This window comes from Condylura cristata, unplaced genomic scaffold (genome assembly GCF_000260355.1).
Source record: "Condylura cristata isolate star-nosed mole 26May11 unplaced genomic scaffold, ConCri1.0 scaffold00014, whole genome shotgun sequence".
NCBI lineage: Eukaryota > Metazoa > Chordata > Mammalia > Eulipotyphla > Talpidae > Condylura > Condylura cristata.
The window spans coordinates 41,931,895-41,948,895 of NW_004567115.1; the positions used below are offsets into that span (position 1 = coordinate 41,931,895).

General features: G+C 37.0%; 1 protein-coding gene across 5 annotated transcripts in view; it reads left to right on the top strand.

The window, feature by feature from the left end:
* Nucleotides 1-12,918, top strand: part of CLCN3 (chloride channel, voltage-sensitive 3) — a 66,252-nt gene extending 53,334 nt beyond the window's left edge. For 3 of the 5 annotated variants that reach the window (XM_004682389.2, XM_012724890.1, XM_004682390.2), the window contains 4 exons: nt 737-1,135; nt 3,712-3,928; nt 8,200-8,275; nt 9,974-12,918. In XM_004682389.2, coding sequence (XP_004682446.1) covers nt 737-1,135; nt 3,712-3,928; nt 8,200-8,275; nt 9,974-10,132 — 851 coding nt within the window. In that variant the 3' untranslated portion in view covers nt 10,133-12,918. The remainder of the gene's footprint in view (nt 1-736; nt 1,136-3,711; nt 3,929-8,199; nt 8,276-9,973) is intronic. The other 2 variants (XM_004682391.2, XM_004682392.2) reach the window with 1 other exon arrangement.
* Nucleotides 12,919-17,001: the final 4,083 nt, after the last annotated feature.

Consider the following 17,001-nt stretch of genomic DNA (forward strand, 5'->3'; position numbering starts at 1 on the left):
TGTCCAGTGTTGTAGTTAGAGATATTGAAATGGAGCCCTTTGTGGGAGAAGAGATTGCTTTTAAGTGTGTGTTGTTTTCTGTGACGTTGGGCCATCCAGCTTTTGTACAGTCTGAAAACAAGACAGATAGGTTGTGCGTAGTTGGAGATATGGAACAAAAGCTACAGTTGAAGCGAGATTTGGCTAGGGAGGCATCAGGGCATAGAGATGATAGTTCAGAATGACGATTTGAGTAAGTGAATAATGAGTTTTTTTAAGTGAAGGGTTACTCCTTATACTTATGTAAGTTGCAAGGCATCAAAATATTTTACTCTTTTGAATAGATAAAAAGGAGAGAAGTGAATTAAAATAAAATTTTAAAATAAAATTTACCATGAGTTTAATTTGTAAATTAGTAGTAAACAAGATAACTCTTAAGAATTAATAATAAACTTTTATAAGTGTGAAAGTATGTCTTTGCAAAGTGATAAACCAAAATGGCAAACTTAATTGCTCAGCCATGATATTTTTATATTTAAAATGTTTATTAAATTGCCTTCCGTTTTATAAACAAATTGGTATTTTTTTCTAGACCTTCTTAAAGTAGTGATAATGGTGTGCTACGAGTAGTATTTTGGATGATAATGCTTCTTTCACTATGTTGTTTTTACCTTTTGATGTATGATTCAATAATTATACTAACATTTATTAATGAGGATCCAGTCATTCCTAACCTGTGGTGTTTACTTTTTTTCAGGTGGCGTTACAAGAATGACCGTATCACTGGTGGTTATTGTTTTTGAGCTTACTGGTGGCTTGGAATATATTGTCCCTCTTATGGCTGCAGTAATGACCAGTAAATGGGTTGGAGATGCCTTTGGTAGGGAAGGCATTTATGAAGCGCACATCCGATTAAACGGATACCCTTTCTTGGATGCAAAAGAAGAATTCACTCATACTACCCTGGCTGCTGATGTCATGAGACCACGAAGGAACGATCCTCCCTTAGCTGTCCTCACACAGGACAATATGACAGTAGATGATATAGAAAACATGATTAATGAAACCAGCTACAATGGCTTCCCTGTCATAATGTCAAAGGAATCTCAGAGATTAGTGGGATTTGCCCTCAGAAGAGACCTGACAATTGCAATAGGTACCCTTTTTTAAAAAATAAAAACAAATATACATCTAAATCTACTGATATCTAGATATCTAAGTAGCTAGATAACAGATACAGATTTCTGGAAGGAAAGTAATAAAACTTAATTGGTTGGATTTATGGGGGCACGGTGTGTATTTTAATGTCCTTGGAGTCTTCTTTAAGAAATTATGCTTTGCTGGCTTATTTTCTGCAGAATATAGTTTTATTCTCTGATTTGGCATTGTTGTCAGTTGTTTGTTTTTTTTTTTTAAGATTTATTTATGCATACAGAACTGGGGTACAGGTCAGAGGTGCAGGGGCAGTGAGAGGACTCACTAGAGACAGAGTGGGAGCAGAACAGGCCAACTGACAAAGTACACTGCTGAGGGGAGCAACAGGTGGGTCAGGAGAGGTCTGCCGGGCCAAGTGGGTCAGTTCCCTGCCCAGGGATTAAATTTGTGCTGAAGTGGCCTTAGCTTTGTAGTGCTGTACTATAACCCACTGCACCATTAGGGAGACGTCTCTTGACCTGACCGCTGCTCCCCTCAGCAGTGTACTTCACTGATCTGCCTGTTCTGCTCCCCACTCTGTCTCTGGTGAATCTTTTCACCCATCACAACTGTAGCCTGTACCCCAGTTCTGTATGCACAAACAATAAATCTTTAAAAAAAAATTAGCCTGGTTCTGATGAGCCAGAGGAGTTGGATTGAGGGCCCAAGGCACAAGTTTCAAAATGTGGCGGTGCCCACAGAAAAAAAAAAAAAAGAATGGCATTCAAAACAGGTTTTAAAAATCCAATAAAATCAAACCTAGCAGATGCCTGGCACTTAGTAAGTGTTCATAAATGATGCTTGCTAAAATAGTTACTGTATTCATGAAAATTAAGTGTTATTCTTAAAATAACAAATTTAAGGCCCTCCCTGGTGGCGCAGCAGGTTAAAGCACAGCACTGAGAAGCTGGAGCCGCTTCCGCATGAGTTCAATTCCCGCCTGCCCTGGAGGTGACCACATGGCGTGGCAGACCTGACCTGCCCGCTGCTCCCCTCAGCAGTGTACTTCATAGATCTGCCTGTTCTGCTCCCCACTCTGTCTGTGGTGAAGCCTCTCGCTGCCCCTGAGCCTGTGGCCTGTACCCAAGTTCTGTATGCACAAATAAATAAATCTTTAAAAAAAAAATAACAAATTTAAGCCAGAAAGGCTGGATGTTCACTAACTTTGTGCCTAAAAGACCATTCCAGTAAATAAGTTAACATTTTAAAAACAATTGGAAATTTTTTGATCATTGTTTTGTCGTATTAAATATTTATTTAGATAATCTCAGTATATTTCCCTTGGTGACATAATTTTTATTTTATGGGATTTTAAGATATGTAAGATTGGCGTTAGTTTTAACTTGGGATGTCTGTCATATGTGCTATCAATGTGTACATGACTCCATTCAGTTGTCCAACACAAGTCATTAGCTAGATGCTTCTATGGACTTGAAGCAATTTACTGAGCATTTTCCAAGTCATTTATGTCATTTGTTAATGGACTTTCTTCTTTCCCGTGCCTTTATCATGCTTTTAAGATGGTTTAGTAAGAACCAGCCACTAGGATGTGGTTACTTAAATGTGTTAGAGCCACAGTTAAGTAAGGTTTTAGTGGTCAGGAGTAAAAAGCATTGCAGTATCTACTTAGGAGCAGTAATATCTGCTTCTTAAATTAGGGCTGGTATTTACTACTTTGACTTGAATTTTTGTTGCATAGTAGGTGTTCAGTATAAAAAAATAACTGTGTGTGTAAAGTTTTGAGTACACTTAACTAAAAATAGAAACATAAAGCATTTGAATGACTTCTATTTTTGTATTCTCTCCATTATGGTTTCCTTCTCTTCTGTGGTTGCTCTTCAGTTTTATGTGTCTTTGCTACTTCCTGTGTTAGCAAAGTGGGTGTAGAGATAGGCAGGGGGACAGAAGCATGTGATGCACAGCATACTGGAGAGGAGGAGAAATTAGCACATTGTTTATAAATAAAACAAAAAATCAGTCTGTGTCCATTATGTACATTCTTACTGTAATCTTCATGACTGTTGAAAATTAAACTGTTAACATTAGAAAAGAGACAGATCTAACGTAAAGGCAGAATACACAGCCTAATCAAAGCTAGGATGAACTTTATTTAGTCCCACCTCCAGTTGGGATAAGTGACCTTTAGCTCTTACTCATTGGCAAGCAGGCCCCATTCAGTGAAGGATTCCTGTAATAAGCTGTGCTCTCAATAGTTCGTACAGATTTTAAAATTTCCTTATGCCAGTTAACTTCCTTGCTCCCCTGAATTAGGAAACAACTTCCTCCTCAATAGAGAAAAATTGCACCATGATTTAATTATATAAAACATTTTATTTAGATGAAAGTGATTTGTTACTGGTGGACTATAATTCTGTCATAGACAAATTGCTAGGGGACTTTTCGACTTCTTTTTGGTTAAAATGTGGGGAAATATGAAGGGATAAAAAATCATAGGTATTTTTTCATGTCTCTGAGTAAGCAGGTTCCCTTACAACAAAAGCTACCTTTTCAAACAAACTGTTCTTCCTCGCTTTTCAGAAAGTGCCAGAAAAAAACAAGAAGGTATCGTGGGCAGTTCCCGTGTGTGTTTTGCACAACATACCCCATCTCTTCCGGCAGAAAGTCCTCGGCCATTGAAACTTCGAAGCATTCTTGACATGAGCCCTTTTACAGTGACAGATCATACCCCAATGGAGATTGTGGTGGATATTTTCCGAAAACTGGGTCTGAGGCAGTGCCTTGTAACTCACAATGGGTAAGTTTGGTTAAAGAAATCAGGTCATTTATCAGAATTAATGATCCTGTTCACTGGTATTCATATGCAGTTAGGGGAGAGTATAAGTCAGTTCTCCAAGAGGAAAATCTGTTTGAAATCATTGTAAATTTGGGATCAGTCCTGTAGATTCACACTTAACAAAAAAGAGCTCTTTGCCACAACACAAATTGGTATTTGTCAAGAAACACTTCAATGTTGGCAAAGAGGTGCTAGAACCTCCTGAAAGTGTATGATCAACATTTTCTTTCTTGGAGGGATCACACTCGTGCTTGCTGCACAAACTTCTTGTGGTTTTTGGTATTTCATTTGTAGAATATAATAATTCAGTAATAACTATTTTTTTTTGGATTTTTACTGTCAACCATTATTTGATTTTTTTATGTAATAAAGGAAATAATATATAGTTAAGTTTGTAAGATAGCAAAAAAACCCCTTTGCCAAATGCTTTGTTTCCTCTTTTCTTTACCCACAAAACTTTTGTATAAACTTCTCATGATAAACACCCATGTATTTAAAATGTATAAATTTCCCTGTCTTTTACATCTAAGCAGTGTGTTTCTCCAGAATAAGAATTTAGGAAAGTATTGTTTGGCAGATGTCAAACGGAACGTGGAGACAATGCATAGTGCACCTCAGCAGTGCACTAGGTGGGGTTCCTTTTCCACTGTTCCCCTCTCTTCCTGTTCCAGGGGTCTGTTGCTCAATCCACTCTCTAGTGCTCTTTATTTCCTTATGTTGCTGCTCCTAGTTGAAATGCTGAAGAATATCATTTTACCTGAAGGTGAATACAAGGTCAGGGGCGTGGGATTATGCATGAATTGCATGGTAGCCATGCAGTGTGAAGCAAATTGAAATACTTGACATTTAGAGGAGCACAGCAGGTGTTTTTGTTTTTTAAAGTCTGTAGAAAACATGATGACAGAATACATGACCCTGCCTAGAGAAAGGAAGAAAAACAAAAGGAGGAATATTTGCTTATAGCACACCTTCTTCATGTTTTCCTTTAACTTTGCCAACACTTCCAGAAGTACCTCTACAGATGGAATATTGCAGCTGAAACAAGTGTAATAATTTACTCAGCCTCGTGGTCGCAAGTCTTAGAATCCAGTATCTTTGCAATTTAAAAATTCTGATCTCTTCTATCTCACACTGTAGCTGACTCATAGGATATCGTATCTTTCTTTGTGATTTCTTAAACCACTGCTATTTTCTTGGACAATATATTAGGCTGTGTTGGGCTAGGAGTAGAAATACAAAGCTAAGAGCATTAGATCTTTGTTTAGTACTTTCACTGTGTTGGCCTTTTAAAATAACTAGACAATATGAAATAAATTATTTAAGGATAAAGCTCTTGAGGGGAGGGAATTTAAAATTAATAAATACCACGGAGTGGGTAGAGGTATAGTAAAATAACTTGTTTAATTTTTTTAGTTAAATAAATATGATACCAAACTTTATTATTTGAAAACTTAGTAAGTACGTGTTAAGTGGAATAACTTTTCCTAAAACTTTACTGGTTCTAAGGCCCCTCTGTTATAAAACTAGCTTGAGTTGTTATAAATTTTTACTTCTTTGAGTTGTTTTCTCTGCCTGGTAATGGTTTGTCCTTTTATTCACTGATGAATGTCATTCTTCAATCATGACAACCAGATCACAAAGCTTTGCAGGTTAATAGCTAGATTTTGTTGATAATTCTCAAGTTTTTGGCAGCATAAATATTAGAAAGGGAAATATTTAAAAGAAAGTGTAGAAGTGAGGTAAGGACAAATAGCTGAAGTCTTACCTGATGCTGTCTGTTTATAAAGAAAGCTTTTGGAAGAAGTGACTTTTTTCTTAAATAATCTGTTTAATTGCCTTGTGGTATTTTTATTTTTCTCTTCCAAGGAAAATAGATCGATTCTTATATAAAGAAAAGAAATTTTGGGGTGGTGGCTCTTCAGACTGTATTTTCAAGGAAATAAGAGTACCCTATTGTTACTTAAATTTAAATGATTTAAATCCAGAAAAGAAGTCCTATCCTCTGGCTCTTGGTGGGAAGTATAAAGTGGTAAAATTACTCACATTTTTAGTTTATACTGAGCCCTTTAGGGGTGGAATAGAACTCTTTGGGGGAAGATGCACAACACATCCAGAAACCTTAGGTGCTTGGAGAAAAGGGTAGAGAGGTGAAGGGTGTTTCTGTAAATTTTAAAGAGGTCAATTAGTTATATAGCTTTCCTTCATTTTTATTAGCCAGGAGATTTTTCAAAATCTTTTAGTCTTGGGAGAAACTAGCAGGATGTTACTAGACATTGCTCAAAAGGGTTTTTGTGATCATGTAAGTTTGCAAAATATTGAATTGAGTACAATTGAGGTTTCTTTTCTGTGGAACTTCTCAGAGAGTGTTGATGTTACTTGAATCTTAGGCAGGGACAATAGGAAGCAGTTTTCAAAACTTATTTAAACATGCCTTCCTTTTTCTGATGGAAAAGGGGCAGAAAAACTGATGGAGAAAAGTGGCTGACTTTCCTTAGGACATACTTTGGGAAGATGCTGGGTTCTGCCCTTTAGCTCTTACGTTATTATTTGTCAGTTCAAAAGGAAACAGCACATTTTTCTAGAAGTGAGTCACATTTTGCAGTGATTTTCATTGTGCATCCTGAAATTAACAAAAGCCAAACTGAATGTTAGCTTCATTTTCTCAAATCTCCATTAACTAATGAGTGCAAGTACATACATTTCCTCCTTTTTATGGCTATTGCATTGTAAATATAGAGATTGCTTTGTAAGTCTCTATATTTGCTACATGAGCCTTAGTAAATTTTCAACTTTCTTCATTGTCCTCCTATATATAGATTACTAATAAGAGATTTTAACTGAAATTAATCGTCATATGTAATTACCTAGAAAAAAAATCAATTAAAAATTAAAATGGAATTATTGTATGTATTTAATTGCCAAGATTTTTATGTATCCTCACTCCCACCATAAGTTCAAGAATATTGATGATTTTTCACAAAAATATTAAATATTTTTATCAAATGAGAATGCCTATTGAATGACATTTTATATAGTGCAGTTTCCGAACTACAGAGGTAACATATTTCCAGACTCTGAGAACTTTTCATCTTTATTCCTGAGGATCCCATTATGTTTTTAAGAAAGTATTAGCAGAGAACATATTTCTGCTTCCCCACTCACCCACACCCGATTTATGTTTTGATTGCCACATCTTTAGAACCAGATTATTTTGAGTCAGTATAGTCCCCTGGTGACAGTAGCATTCTTTGAGCAGCTAGAATGCTCAAATGAAGTTTAATAGTTCAGTTGACTCAACCAGATCACCAGGGAAATGTCCAGCTATCCTGAAAAGCATTCTGGATAGGTTTCTATTTCCCTTTTATTTAAAACTTTTTATGCTGTTTTATACTCACTGTCTATATTGCGTATTGCCACATATTGCAGTTGAGTTTATTGACTTTCACTATAAAAACCAGTATCCAGAATTTCATTTCAATAATTTAAAATAGTCCAATTATCTTCAGTGTCATAAGAATTTATGTCCATTTTTTGAAGTGATGATGGTGTTCCCTGAGAAGTAATCACTACTTAGAGATAATGCATAAAGTAAAAGTCATTTTGATCCCTTAATATAAATGTCTTATTATCTTAAGAATTGCAGTGCATCACTCCCTGAAAATTAGGGGGTGTTTCTATTGGTCAGCATTGTTTTGCACGCATCACCTTTAATTTTAATTCCAAAGAATGATAAATCTAAGGAATTTCTTGAGTTTCCTTATGGATAATAAAGGGTATACTGTCTTCTACTTTTTCATCACAGATATATTCAAATCATAGGTGCTGCATTGTGAGACTTTTAGAAACTAGAAAAACATTTCTCTTTAAGAAAAGAACACTGGAAATAAAACTAAATTTTGAAAGGTCTATATAGCTATGTATTAATATTAAGTTCCTTTTATACTTTGTAGTCATCTTCCTTGTGAACTCTTGCAGGCTTCATTTTTAATTTAAAAAAAGAGAACAGCCTACCAATATTTTAAAATAGTATGTCACTTTTGAAAGTCAGTAGGATTTATTATGCAAATGGATGTGGGGCTTAAAAATCATTTCTGTTTTTATTGTTTTAAAGATCATTAAAAGCATTCTTATGTTCATGTTTTTGTTTTTTCTCTCATTCTTTATCATTATGATTGGAACCTCTTTTAATTTAATTTCTCACACAGTTATTAGCATAACATGATCTGTTTCAGGATTGTCTTGGGGATCATCACAAAGAAGAACATATTAGAACATCTCGAGCAACTAAAGCAGCACGTCGAACCCTTGGTGATTAGATATATCAGATCTCCTCACTAGACACCTTAGAAGTCAGGAAGCATGAAACTTGTGAACTGTTCAGTTCTCTCTTGCCCAGATATCTGCTGAACAACAACAAAAAATCCTACATGCTGCCAATTACAATTGTATCATAAAATGTCTCTAAGATAAATTTAGATATGTATAAAATTCTATTCCTAGAAAGTAAGTAAAATTTAACATCTCTCAAAAAAAAAATCATTAGTGGCAATATAAGACCTATAAACAGTTGGTAGTTGATCGAACAATTATTGGCATTCTTTAAGTAAGCGCAACAGCGTCTACCTTGGTGGATACCACTTGCAGGAGGCACCAGTCTTACTGGTTATAAATGCCTGCTCCCATCCCAAACCCTTTTTCTTTTTTATGTTTCCCAATTTTGTGGTAGTCTTGTGGTTAAATCTAAGCTCAAAGATGACTTTAATCAAGCTTAGCAATGTTAGAATTGCTGACAGTTGGATGGGTTTTTTATGGGCACACTAACTGTGCATCATGTGTATGTACTTGTGATCATAGCATTTGCTCTTTTTCTACTATACCTTGCGTACCTTCCAAGTCAGGAATGCGTGTCCTGCCATTTCATCAGTGAACTGTACCTAGATTGCATGTGTATCCCTTTAATCTGATGTTTCTAGAATGCTATAAACAGCTTTTAACATCAAATGCTTTTCTTTTTAACTGGCTGTGTCCCAGTGGTTTCATGAATAAAGATAAATTTTGAATTACCTAACTGCATAATTTAAAATTGTCTGACTTTAGCAATTAATACTTTAAGTTAATTGCCCTACAATTGTCACACTAGATAAAACCTATCCCAGTTTGCTTATGTACACGACTGAGTTGTAATCCTGTTATTTGCTAATATTTCACAAGTGTTTCATGCATCCTTTAAAAAAAAAAAACTACTAACAGAATAATAAGTAGCTACTCATTCATTCTGCTTCCTGCTTCACTTATAATAATCTTATGGGACTGCTTTTTTGATTTTTCACTTATCTTTTAATGTAAGCATTAACCACTTAAGACTTTCATGAAAGCACTGTATCTGAACTTTTTTGGCCAAAATCATAAAAGAAAACATTTATGTGTATAGTAGAAACTTGGGTTGTCTTATAGATTTATCCTTTGGGCTTCAGAAGTTTGGGATTGAAGTTTTGTGTTGAGCATTTTAATATGCATCTTATCTCAATTCTAAGTGCCTTCCTGAAGATTCTGCATACAAGTGGGCAATTCTTAAAATTTTTTTAAAGCTTATTTTGGTTAAAAAAAAGGGGAGCATTCAGGGAAATTGGTCATCAGTCATTGCTTTTTTGATGTGATGGGAATGAACTTTACTTCTCAGATGAAATTGGTATCATTTCTTATTCATACATCCATTTTTGGTTACTTTTTGTTGGCATACATTAATCAAAGTAGCTCTACTTCTATGAGGCATGTCCTCAGAGTCTCAACAGAAAGGATGTTGTATTATTAGTGACCACAGTACTTTTTATATCAAAGGATGGTTACTGGATAATTTAATTATCTTTATCAATAAAATATTTTTTGAAACTAAAAATGAGACTGCTTGCTTTGCTCTATTCCCGTCAACAAAAAGAATTTAGTGGTAGATTTAGCCTCTCTTTTTCTTTTCCTTTTTAATAGCAATCTTCTGTTTATCCCTTTCAGACGCCTCCTTGGCATTATAACAAAAAAAGATATCCTCCGTCATATGGCCCAGACGGCAAACCAAGACCCCGCTTCAATAATGTTCAACTGAAGCCCATAGATGAGGAGAGAGAGGAAACAGAAGAGGAAGTTCATTTGTTGAATAGCACAACTCTTTAACCTGAGGGAGTGAGTCGTCTACTTTTTTTTCTCCTAAAAAAAAAAAGGAATTACAAAAGCCGGGCTTTTGCATCATGGTTTGCCAATAATGCTGGTGGAGTCGAGTTATTTGGGAGGGAAAGGAGAGAGAAAAGGAAATGAGTGAGGGAATTTCCCCATCTAACTGAGAGCAGCAAATCAACTCCTGTTCTGCACTGGATGCATTCAGCTGAGGATGTGCTGTGATAGTGCAGGCTTGAGCCTCCAGAGAGGACAGCAGCGCCTGCCCGCCCGCCCGTCCGCCCTCCTGGGAGCACCTGGCCTGTTACTCCAACTTCGCATGGAGGCACTATCAGTCCTCATTTCTGGAGGGATTACTTTGAATTGAGCCATCTTTAAGACTGTAAGGTCTTGCCCTTTTTTTTTAAATCAAAACTGTTCTGTTTAATTCATAAGTTGTAGAGTTAAGCATTACCTTTCTACATTCCAGAAGAGCTTTTATTTCTCTCTCTCTTGAGCTGTAACAAAGCCTCTTTAAATTGGTGTACCCTTTTGAAGCAGTCCTTTCTCATATTGAGATGTACTGTGATTTTACTGAGGTTCCATCACAAGAAGGGAGTGTTTCTTGTGCCATTCACCATGTAGGTTGTTCCATCACCAAATGCTTGGGGCAGTCACATGCCCACAACAAAGGCTGAGCAGACAGGTAAATCCTGAACACAGCGTCAGTGAAATCTCAGCCTGTGTGCCGTGTATTTCAGAATCAACAATGAAAACAGAGTTTTCTTTTTTTTTTCCCCCTCTCAGACTTTATGGATAATGTGACCTTGTCTTATGCAAATTCTGTACTTCTAAAACGACTATGATATACAAGTGCTGTTCAGCATAAGGAAAAAAAATGCTGCTTTTACAGGAAAGAGAAGGAAGTATTCTGTTTAGCTGTATCTGGTATTAATTGCATGTTTAAACACTGGAATTTTTTTTTTCTTGACATTAGATCAGTCATTTTTTTCTTCAAGATACTTCACTGCTGACACTGAAGAAGAAATGTAACTCATAACTTGCACTAAATGTATATTTCTTTTCTTAAAAATTTACCATTCTTATTTATATTTTTATGGATTAAAATTTATAAAATACAGATCAGTTAATATCGCACAAATAATTTTACCTTTTTAATGTGATTTTTATAGACTAATTCAAACTTACACATATGGAGATATGAACAAAGTTTACAATGGGAACAAGGGTTTAAATGGAAGTCATGGTTATTTCTCTATGATCCAATGTGTACATAAACCTTTTTCAGATCTTTCACTGCCATCCCCTGGATTATGCCTCTGAACTGTTCATTTTGACTCATTACCTGGAAAGTAAAATACTCTAAGTCACTTTGCAGATTAAAACCAAAAGCTAGTGTTTTTTAAAAACACTTAAAAAAAAATCAAGCAATTGCAACGGTAGCAGTTACAGTTTTAATCTAAACATAACCTTTATTAACCTTTGGGTAGTCACATCCATAACTGTTCAATGATGTTTTGAATATCCATGGTGTACATTTTGCAGGATGAACTGAAATAACTGAGGTATGTCTGGAAGTTTTGATTTTGGAAATGTCTATCATAATTAATCATGGTGTTAGTTCACAGTTGGCTAAGGCAATTTTCTTGAAGGATTGGCTTAAGTCTTCTATGATTCTGAATTTTGTAGGAAAATGAATTTTTGCAGACAGATGCATTCTGAACCATAACAGGCAATGAACATTTTTATATTTTGGAACTGACTCTTCCTAATTCTTGATGATAATACACCTGTAAAATCTTTAAGATCACAAAGATCTATAAGATCGTGAAGATCTATAAGATCATGAAGCCATATTAGGATGACAATTGAAAGTTGATTAAAAGTTTAGGAATTTCATTGGATAGTCTTAGCTTTGCTTTCTGCTGAAGGTTAGTATTTTTTCCTAGTTATTTCCCCCCTTTGGTAGACTTCAAATTTTCTTAATGACTCATTCAAAATTCATTTGGCCATTTAGAATGAAATCATTTCTAAATCATAGCTCTGTGTATCTTACTTCTGCCATGTCCTAAGTGTATCTGCAGCATGAAAGGCAACACGTGAGCACGAGCTTCTTGGCACTGGCCATTGAATAACTTCGCTGCCTGTCCTGGTTACAAGCCTTCAAAGAAGGAATTGGGTTTCTTTGCAGAGAGTGTCATACTTTATATTTCACATAGACTTTATTTTTGACATTGCCTTTTGATTTCAGGTCCTTTGTTCATTGCCCATCCTGCTACAGATACTAACATTACAGGGTGGATATTCGAGGTGGATAGTAACTTTCTTCTTGTGTATTTCTTTCCCTGATATATCTTACTGCGGAAATACAGGAAAAGTGTCGTCTTTCTAATGTGTCCACTAGTTTTCTTTGGTAATACTCTGGTAATACTTTACTTTTTGACATGTTGAGGTCTGTCTGCTTTTCAACTAAGTGATGAAACGGTGGAGACCATGACATATATGTCTGATTGGCAAATTAACTGACCAGTATAATAAGTGGAGCACCTTATTGGAGTACCCTTTTTGAGAAGGTATGAGAATGGGCAAGGTGTCAGCATCTCTTCTTATTTATAATTGTTTTCAGTTTTGGTTCATGAAGAATGCTTAGTTTGTTAATCTGTGATGTTGCCTAGCTGTATTTATCTGTTTTTATTTATACCAGTGTAGTAAAGCTGCATATCATTACAGTAAAGATGATTACTGTGATGAGTTATTCAGAAAATCTATTAAAATCTATATGACAATGTGTGGTTTGGCCTTTAATTATATCTGTAACAGTCCTCCACTTTTATTGCTGTTCCAGGCAGTGTGGGCCAATATGCCTGGCATGCAACCTTGAAGGGCTGACATATGAAATGGTTCTCTGAGGTTACAAAGCTTTATCTGTCCTATGTGAATGAAGGATAGATGCTGGATTGAACAGCAGAGTAGATACATGACTTGACTTGCAATATACCGAGCTCCCATTTTGCAGGAAGTTGCAGGAAGACTTCACTTCAGTTTATGTTAAAAAACATTTCTTTTAAAGAGAAAAATTATGTTTGCATGAAGAGAAAACTTGTAAATGAGTCTTAAAGATTACTATATTTAGAAATTACCTATTTTTAAAAAATTGCCTTGGAAATTTGCTACTTTAAACTGCAAAAGGAGGCAGTACATGTGAATTGTTAAAAGGTTTCAGTGGTCTTCTAATATCAAACTTTTAGTAAAGAGAAAAACACTTTACTAGAATGCCCAGGTTTATCATTGGTTTCATTTGAATGAAAGACATTGAATACATACTACATGTGAGACACCATTCTGTATGTTCTTGAAGCTTACATTCCAGTAGGAAAAATACAGATGTATAGTTATGTTAGATGGTGATAAATATCAAAACTAATTAGTCCAGGAAAAAAGGTTTTTGGCAATTTATCATGCCACATAAATCAAGCAAAAATTCCCATGCCAGTGGAGAAAAATAAATAAATGAAGAGGATGCTATATTTTATAGAGTGTGATCAGAGAAAGCCTCAGATGAGATGACATTTGAGCAAAATTGTAAAGAAAAGGAGGGCATGATATGGTTATTTGTGAAAAGAATGTTCCGGAAAGAGGAAGCACTGTATGCAGCATCCTGAGGTAAAATATGCCCGACTGCTCAAGGAACACCAAGTGGGTCATTACGATTGGAGGGGTAAAGACATAGGATGAGCAAAGTTGGGGGTGTGGACTTGGCTTTTCTTCTGGAAGCCAGTAGGACCAAGTGACATGATCTGACTTAATATGCTCTCTGTGGCTACTGTGCTGGAAACAGACTATATAAGAGGGTAGAAGCAGAAGACTTCCGGTATGATGCAGTCAAGATATGATAGAACCTTGACACTGGCTGAAGCTGGGGGAAGTGTTTAAGGTGGTTGGATTATAGACATTCTGAAGGTAGACAGGATTAATTAAATGATTTGGTGTGGGAAATAAAGCATATCTTAAAGGGTTTTGACTGGAATCACTACAGTACAGTAGAATGGGCAGCCAGTTGGGAAAGACTTCAGGAAGAATAGATTTAATGTGAATAGAAGAACTTTGGCTTTAAATATGTTAAATGCCTCAGACTTCTGAGAGCAGGAGCTAAGTTGGCAGTTGTATATATAAGACGAGTTCAGGAGAAAGGTCCAGCCTGAGAGACCTAACTATGGAGGGATTAACTGGGCCAAAATGAGCAATGAAGCATATGTAAGCTTTTATTTGGAGAGATGAGGATTCAGTAAAAGAGGGAGTATTCACTGAGGTAGGGCCAGGAGTACTGACATTAAGGGAATGTCAACCCCTAAGTCAAATGAATAGTTTCAAGGAAGATCATTGTCAGGTATTGCTGATAGGTAAAGAAAACGAAGACTGAGAATTGGCCATGTGATAACTGTCCAAAGCGGTCAGGCAAAAGCCTGGAGATGGGAAGGAAAGGAAGACAGCTAGTGCAATTTTACCCATGAGTTTTCAGAAAAGGGATGTGTGATAAGGGGTAGTGTAGGATACAGTAGGCTATCCCACTCTATTTTCTAATATCAAACTTTCAGTAGGATAGTGGATAGTACAGCTTTTTTTTTTTTAAATTTGTTATTGGGGCCCTCCCTGGTGGCACAACATTTGAAGCTCTACAAAGCCACTGCAGTATGAGCGTAATCCCCAGCCAGTGAGCTGATCCACAAGGCGTGGCAGACCTCTCCCGACCCACTATCTGTGCTTCTGTTAGAACATAAGCTGCTTCCCTCAGCAGTGTATTTCTGGAGATCTGCCTGTCTGTTCCCCATTCTGTCTCTGGTGAATCCTCTCACTCACCACACCTCTGGCCTGCACCCCAGTTCTGTAAGCATAAGTAAATCTTTAAAAGAATTATTAATGGAAGAGGAGAAACTGATGACCTGATAGGCTAGGTCCAAGGGGAGACAAGATCTTGGACACATACTGGGATGTTAAGCAACATAAATAGAAGAGGCAGACTGTATTGGGTAGTAGTAGTGGGTGAGATTTTGTGGAAGTTATTTTTCAAGTTTCTTGGCTAAATAAACGGGAGAGGGAATGGAGGGGCAGTCACATGTCTGAGGAAAAGATGTAAAAGTATAACTGATGGGCAACAGCACAGCCATCGTGAGGTTCATAGTTCTATTTTTTTTTTTTTATTTATTTATTCGTACAGAACTGGGGTACAGGCCAGAGATGCGGTGGGTGAGAGGATTCACCAGAGACAGAGCGGGGAGCAGAACAGGCAGATTGACGAAGTACACTGCTGAGGGGAGCAGCGGGCGGGTCAGGAGAGGTCTGCCGCGCCATGTGGTCACCTCCGGGGCAGGCGGGGATCGAACTCATGCGGAAGTAGCTTTAGTTTCTCAGTGCAGTGCTTTAACCCACTGCGCCACCAGGGAGGGCCAGTTCTATTTTTTTTTTTGACTTTTTTGTGCATACAGAAATGGGGTATAGCCAGAGGTGCAGGGGCGACAAGCGGATTCAACAGAGAGGGAGTGGGGGGCAGCACAGGCAGATCGACAAAGTACACTGCTGAGGGGAGCAGTGGGTGAGACAGGTCTGCTGCACCATGTGGGTTATCTATGGGGCTGGGGATTGAACTCACACTGAGGCGGCTGCAGCCAGCCTGTAGTGTCCTAACCCATTGAGCCACCAGCGAGGGCCCTTGACAGTTCTATTTTATCCCCAGCTACCTGGTGAGCAGTAGCAGGAAGGAGTAGGCAGCTTTGTATCAGGTAGTGGGTAATGGAGGGGGAGAGGGATGTAGTAATTTTAACAATAGGGGATGAGATATATGGATTAGGTGAAGAGGGAAACAACACTGAAGTGTTCAGAATAGTGACAAAAGGTGGTTGTCAGATTCATAGGGTATGATGGGGTCAAAAAATTGTTACAAGTTAGGGTATTAGAAGAAGAGAAATGAAAAGATGAAAGATGTTGGGTTACAGGATACTTGAGATTGGGGAGGGATTTCATTCTTGGCACTGACAGGTTCTCTGGTAAAGTGAGTTTGTGGCTGAAATGTGGCATTGTTCAGATCACATGTTTTCTGGTTAAATGCCAAAAAGTAAGTATCATATTTTCTGTGGGCCACAAAATCTTTTCCAATTTTGCCCATTTAGCCGCATACAATATGCAAGCAAGCAGGTGTTTTTTACAAAAACAAGGAGCAGGCTGGATTTGGTCCTCGTTTGTTGACCCCTAGTCTACGTCATTGAATAAACTGCGAGGTTCAGTGTATTGGAAGTATCTGCAATGTTGAAATTATAATTATGACAGGAGAAACTTAGAATGATGTTAAGCCATAAGGTCTGAGTTAGTGCAAAGGTGTTTATCGTTGCAGACATACAGTTTATAGCATTATCTTAATATGGCATTCATTATTTTGTTGGGCAAATCATTCCATGCATATGTGAGAAGTTTCTGCAGGCAGACATTAAGGCCCTGAAAGTGACCTTAACTCAATATGAATTGGGTGGTGATTTTCTGTTATGTTCCTGATTAGGTCAAAATTCATGAAAGGGTCTAAGTGTTCAAAAGAAGTAGACTAGAAGAATCACCTTTAGCCAGAGTGGCCAGGGCCTAGTTAGATATAAATACTTGTAAACTAGGTTTCAACTGACTGTCCTTTTCATGAAGGAAAAAGGAAAGGAAGGCTTGGTATCCTGTAAGGAGCTTGCTTTTCAGTGAAAAGTGTTCAGTTGTCGATTAGTACTTCCTGCAACAAATTACACAACTGACACAACTGGTTGGGTTTGAGACAGGAAATCCACGATTGTTATCTCCCAATAGTATCAAATTATAACTGTTGTATTCTTGGCAGTACT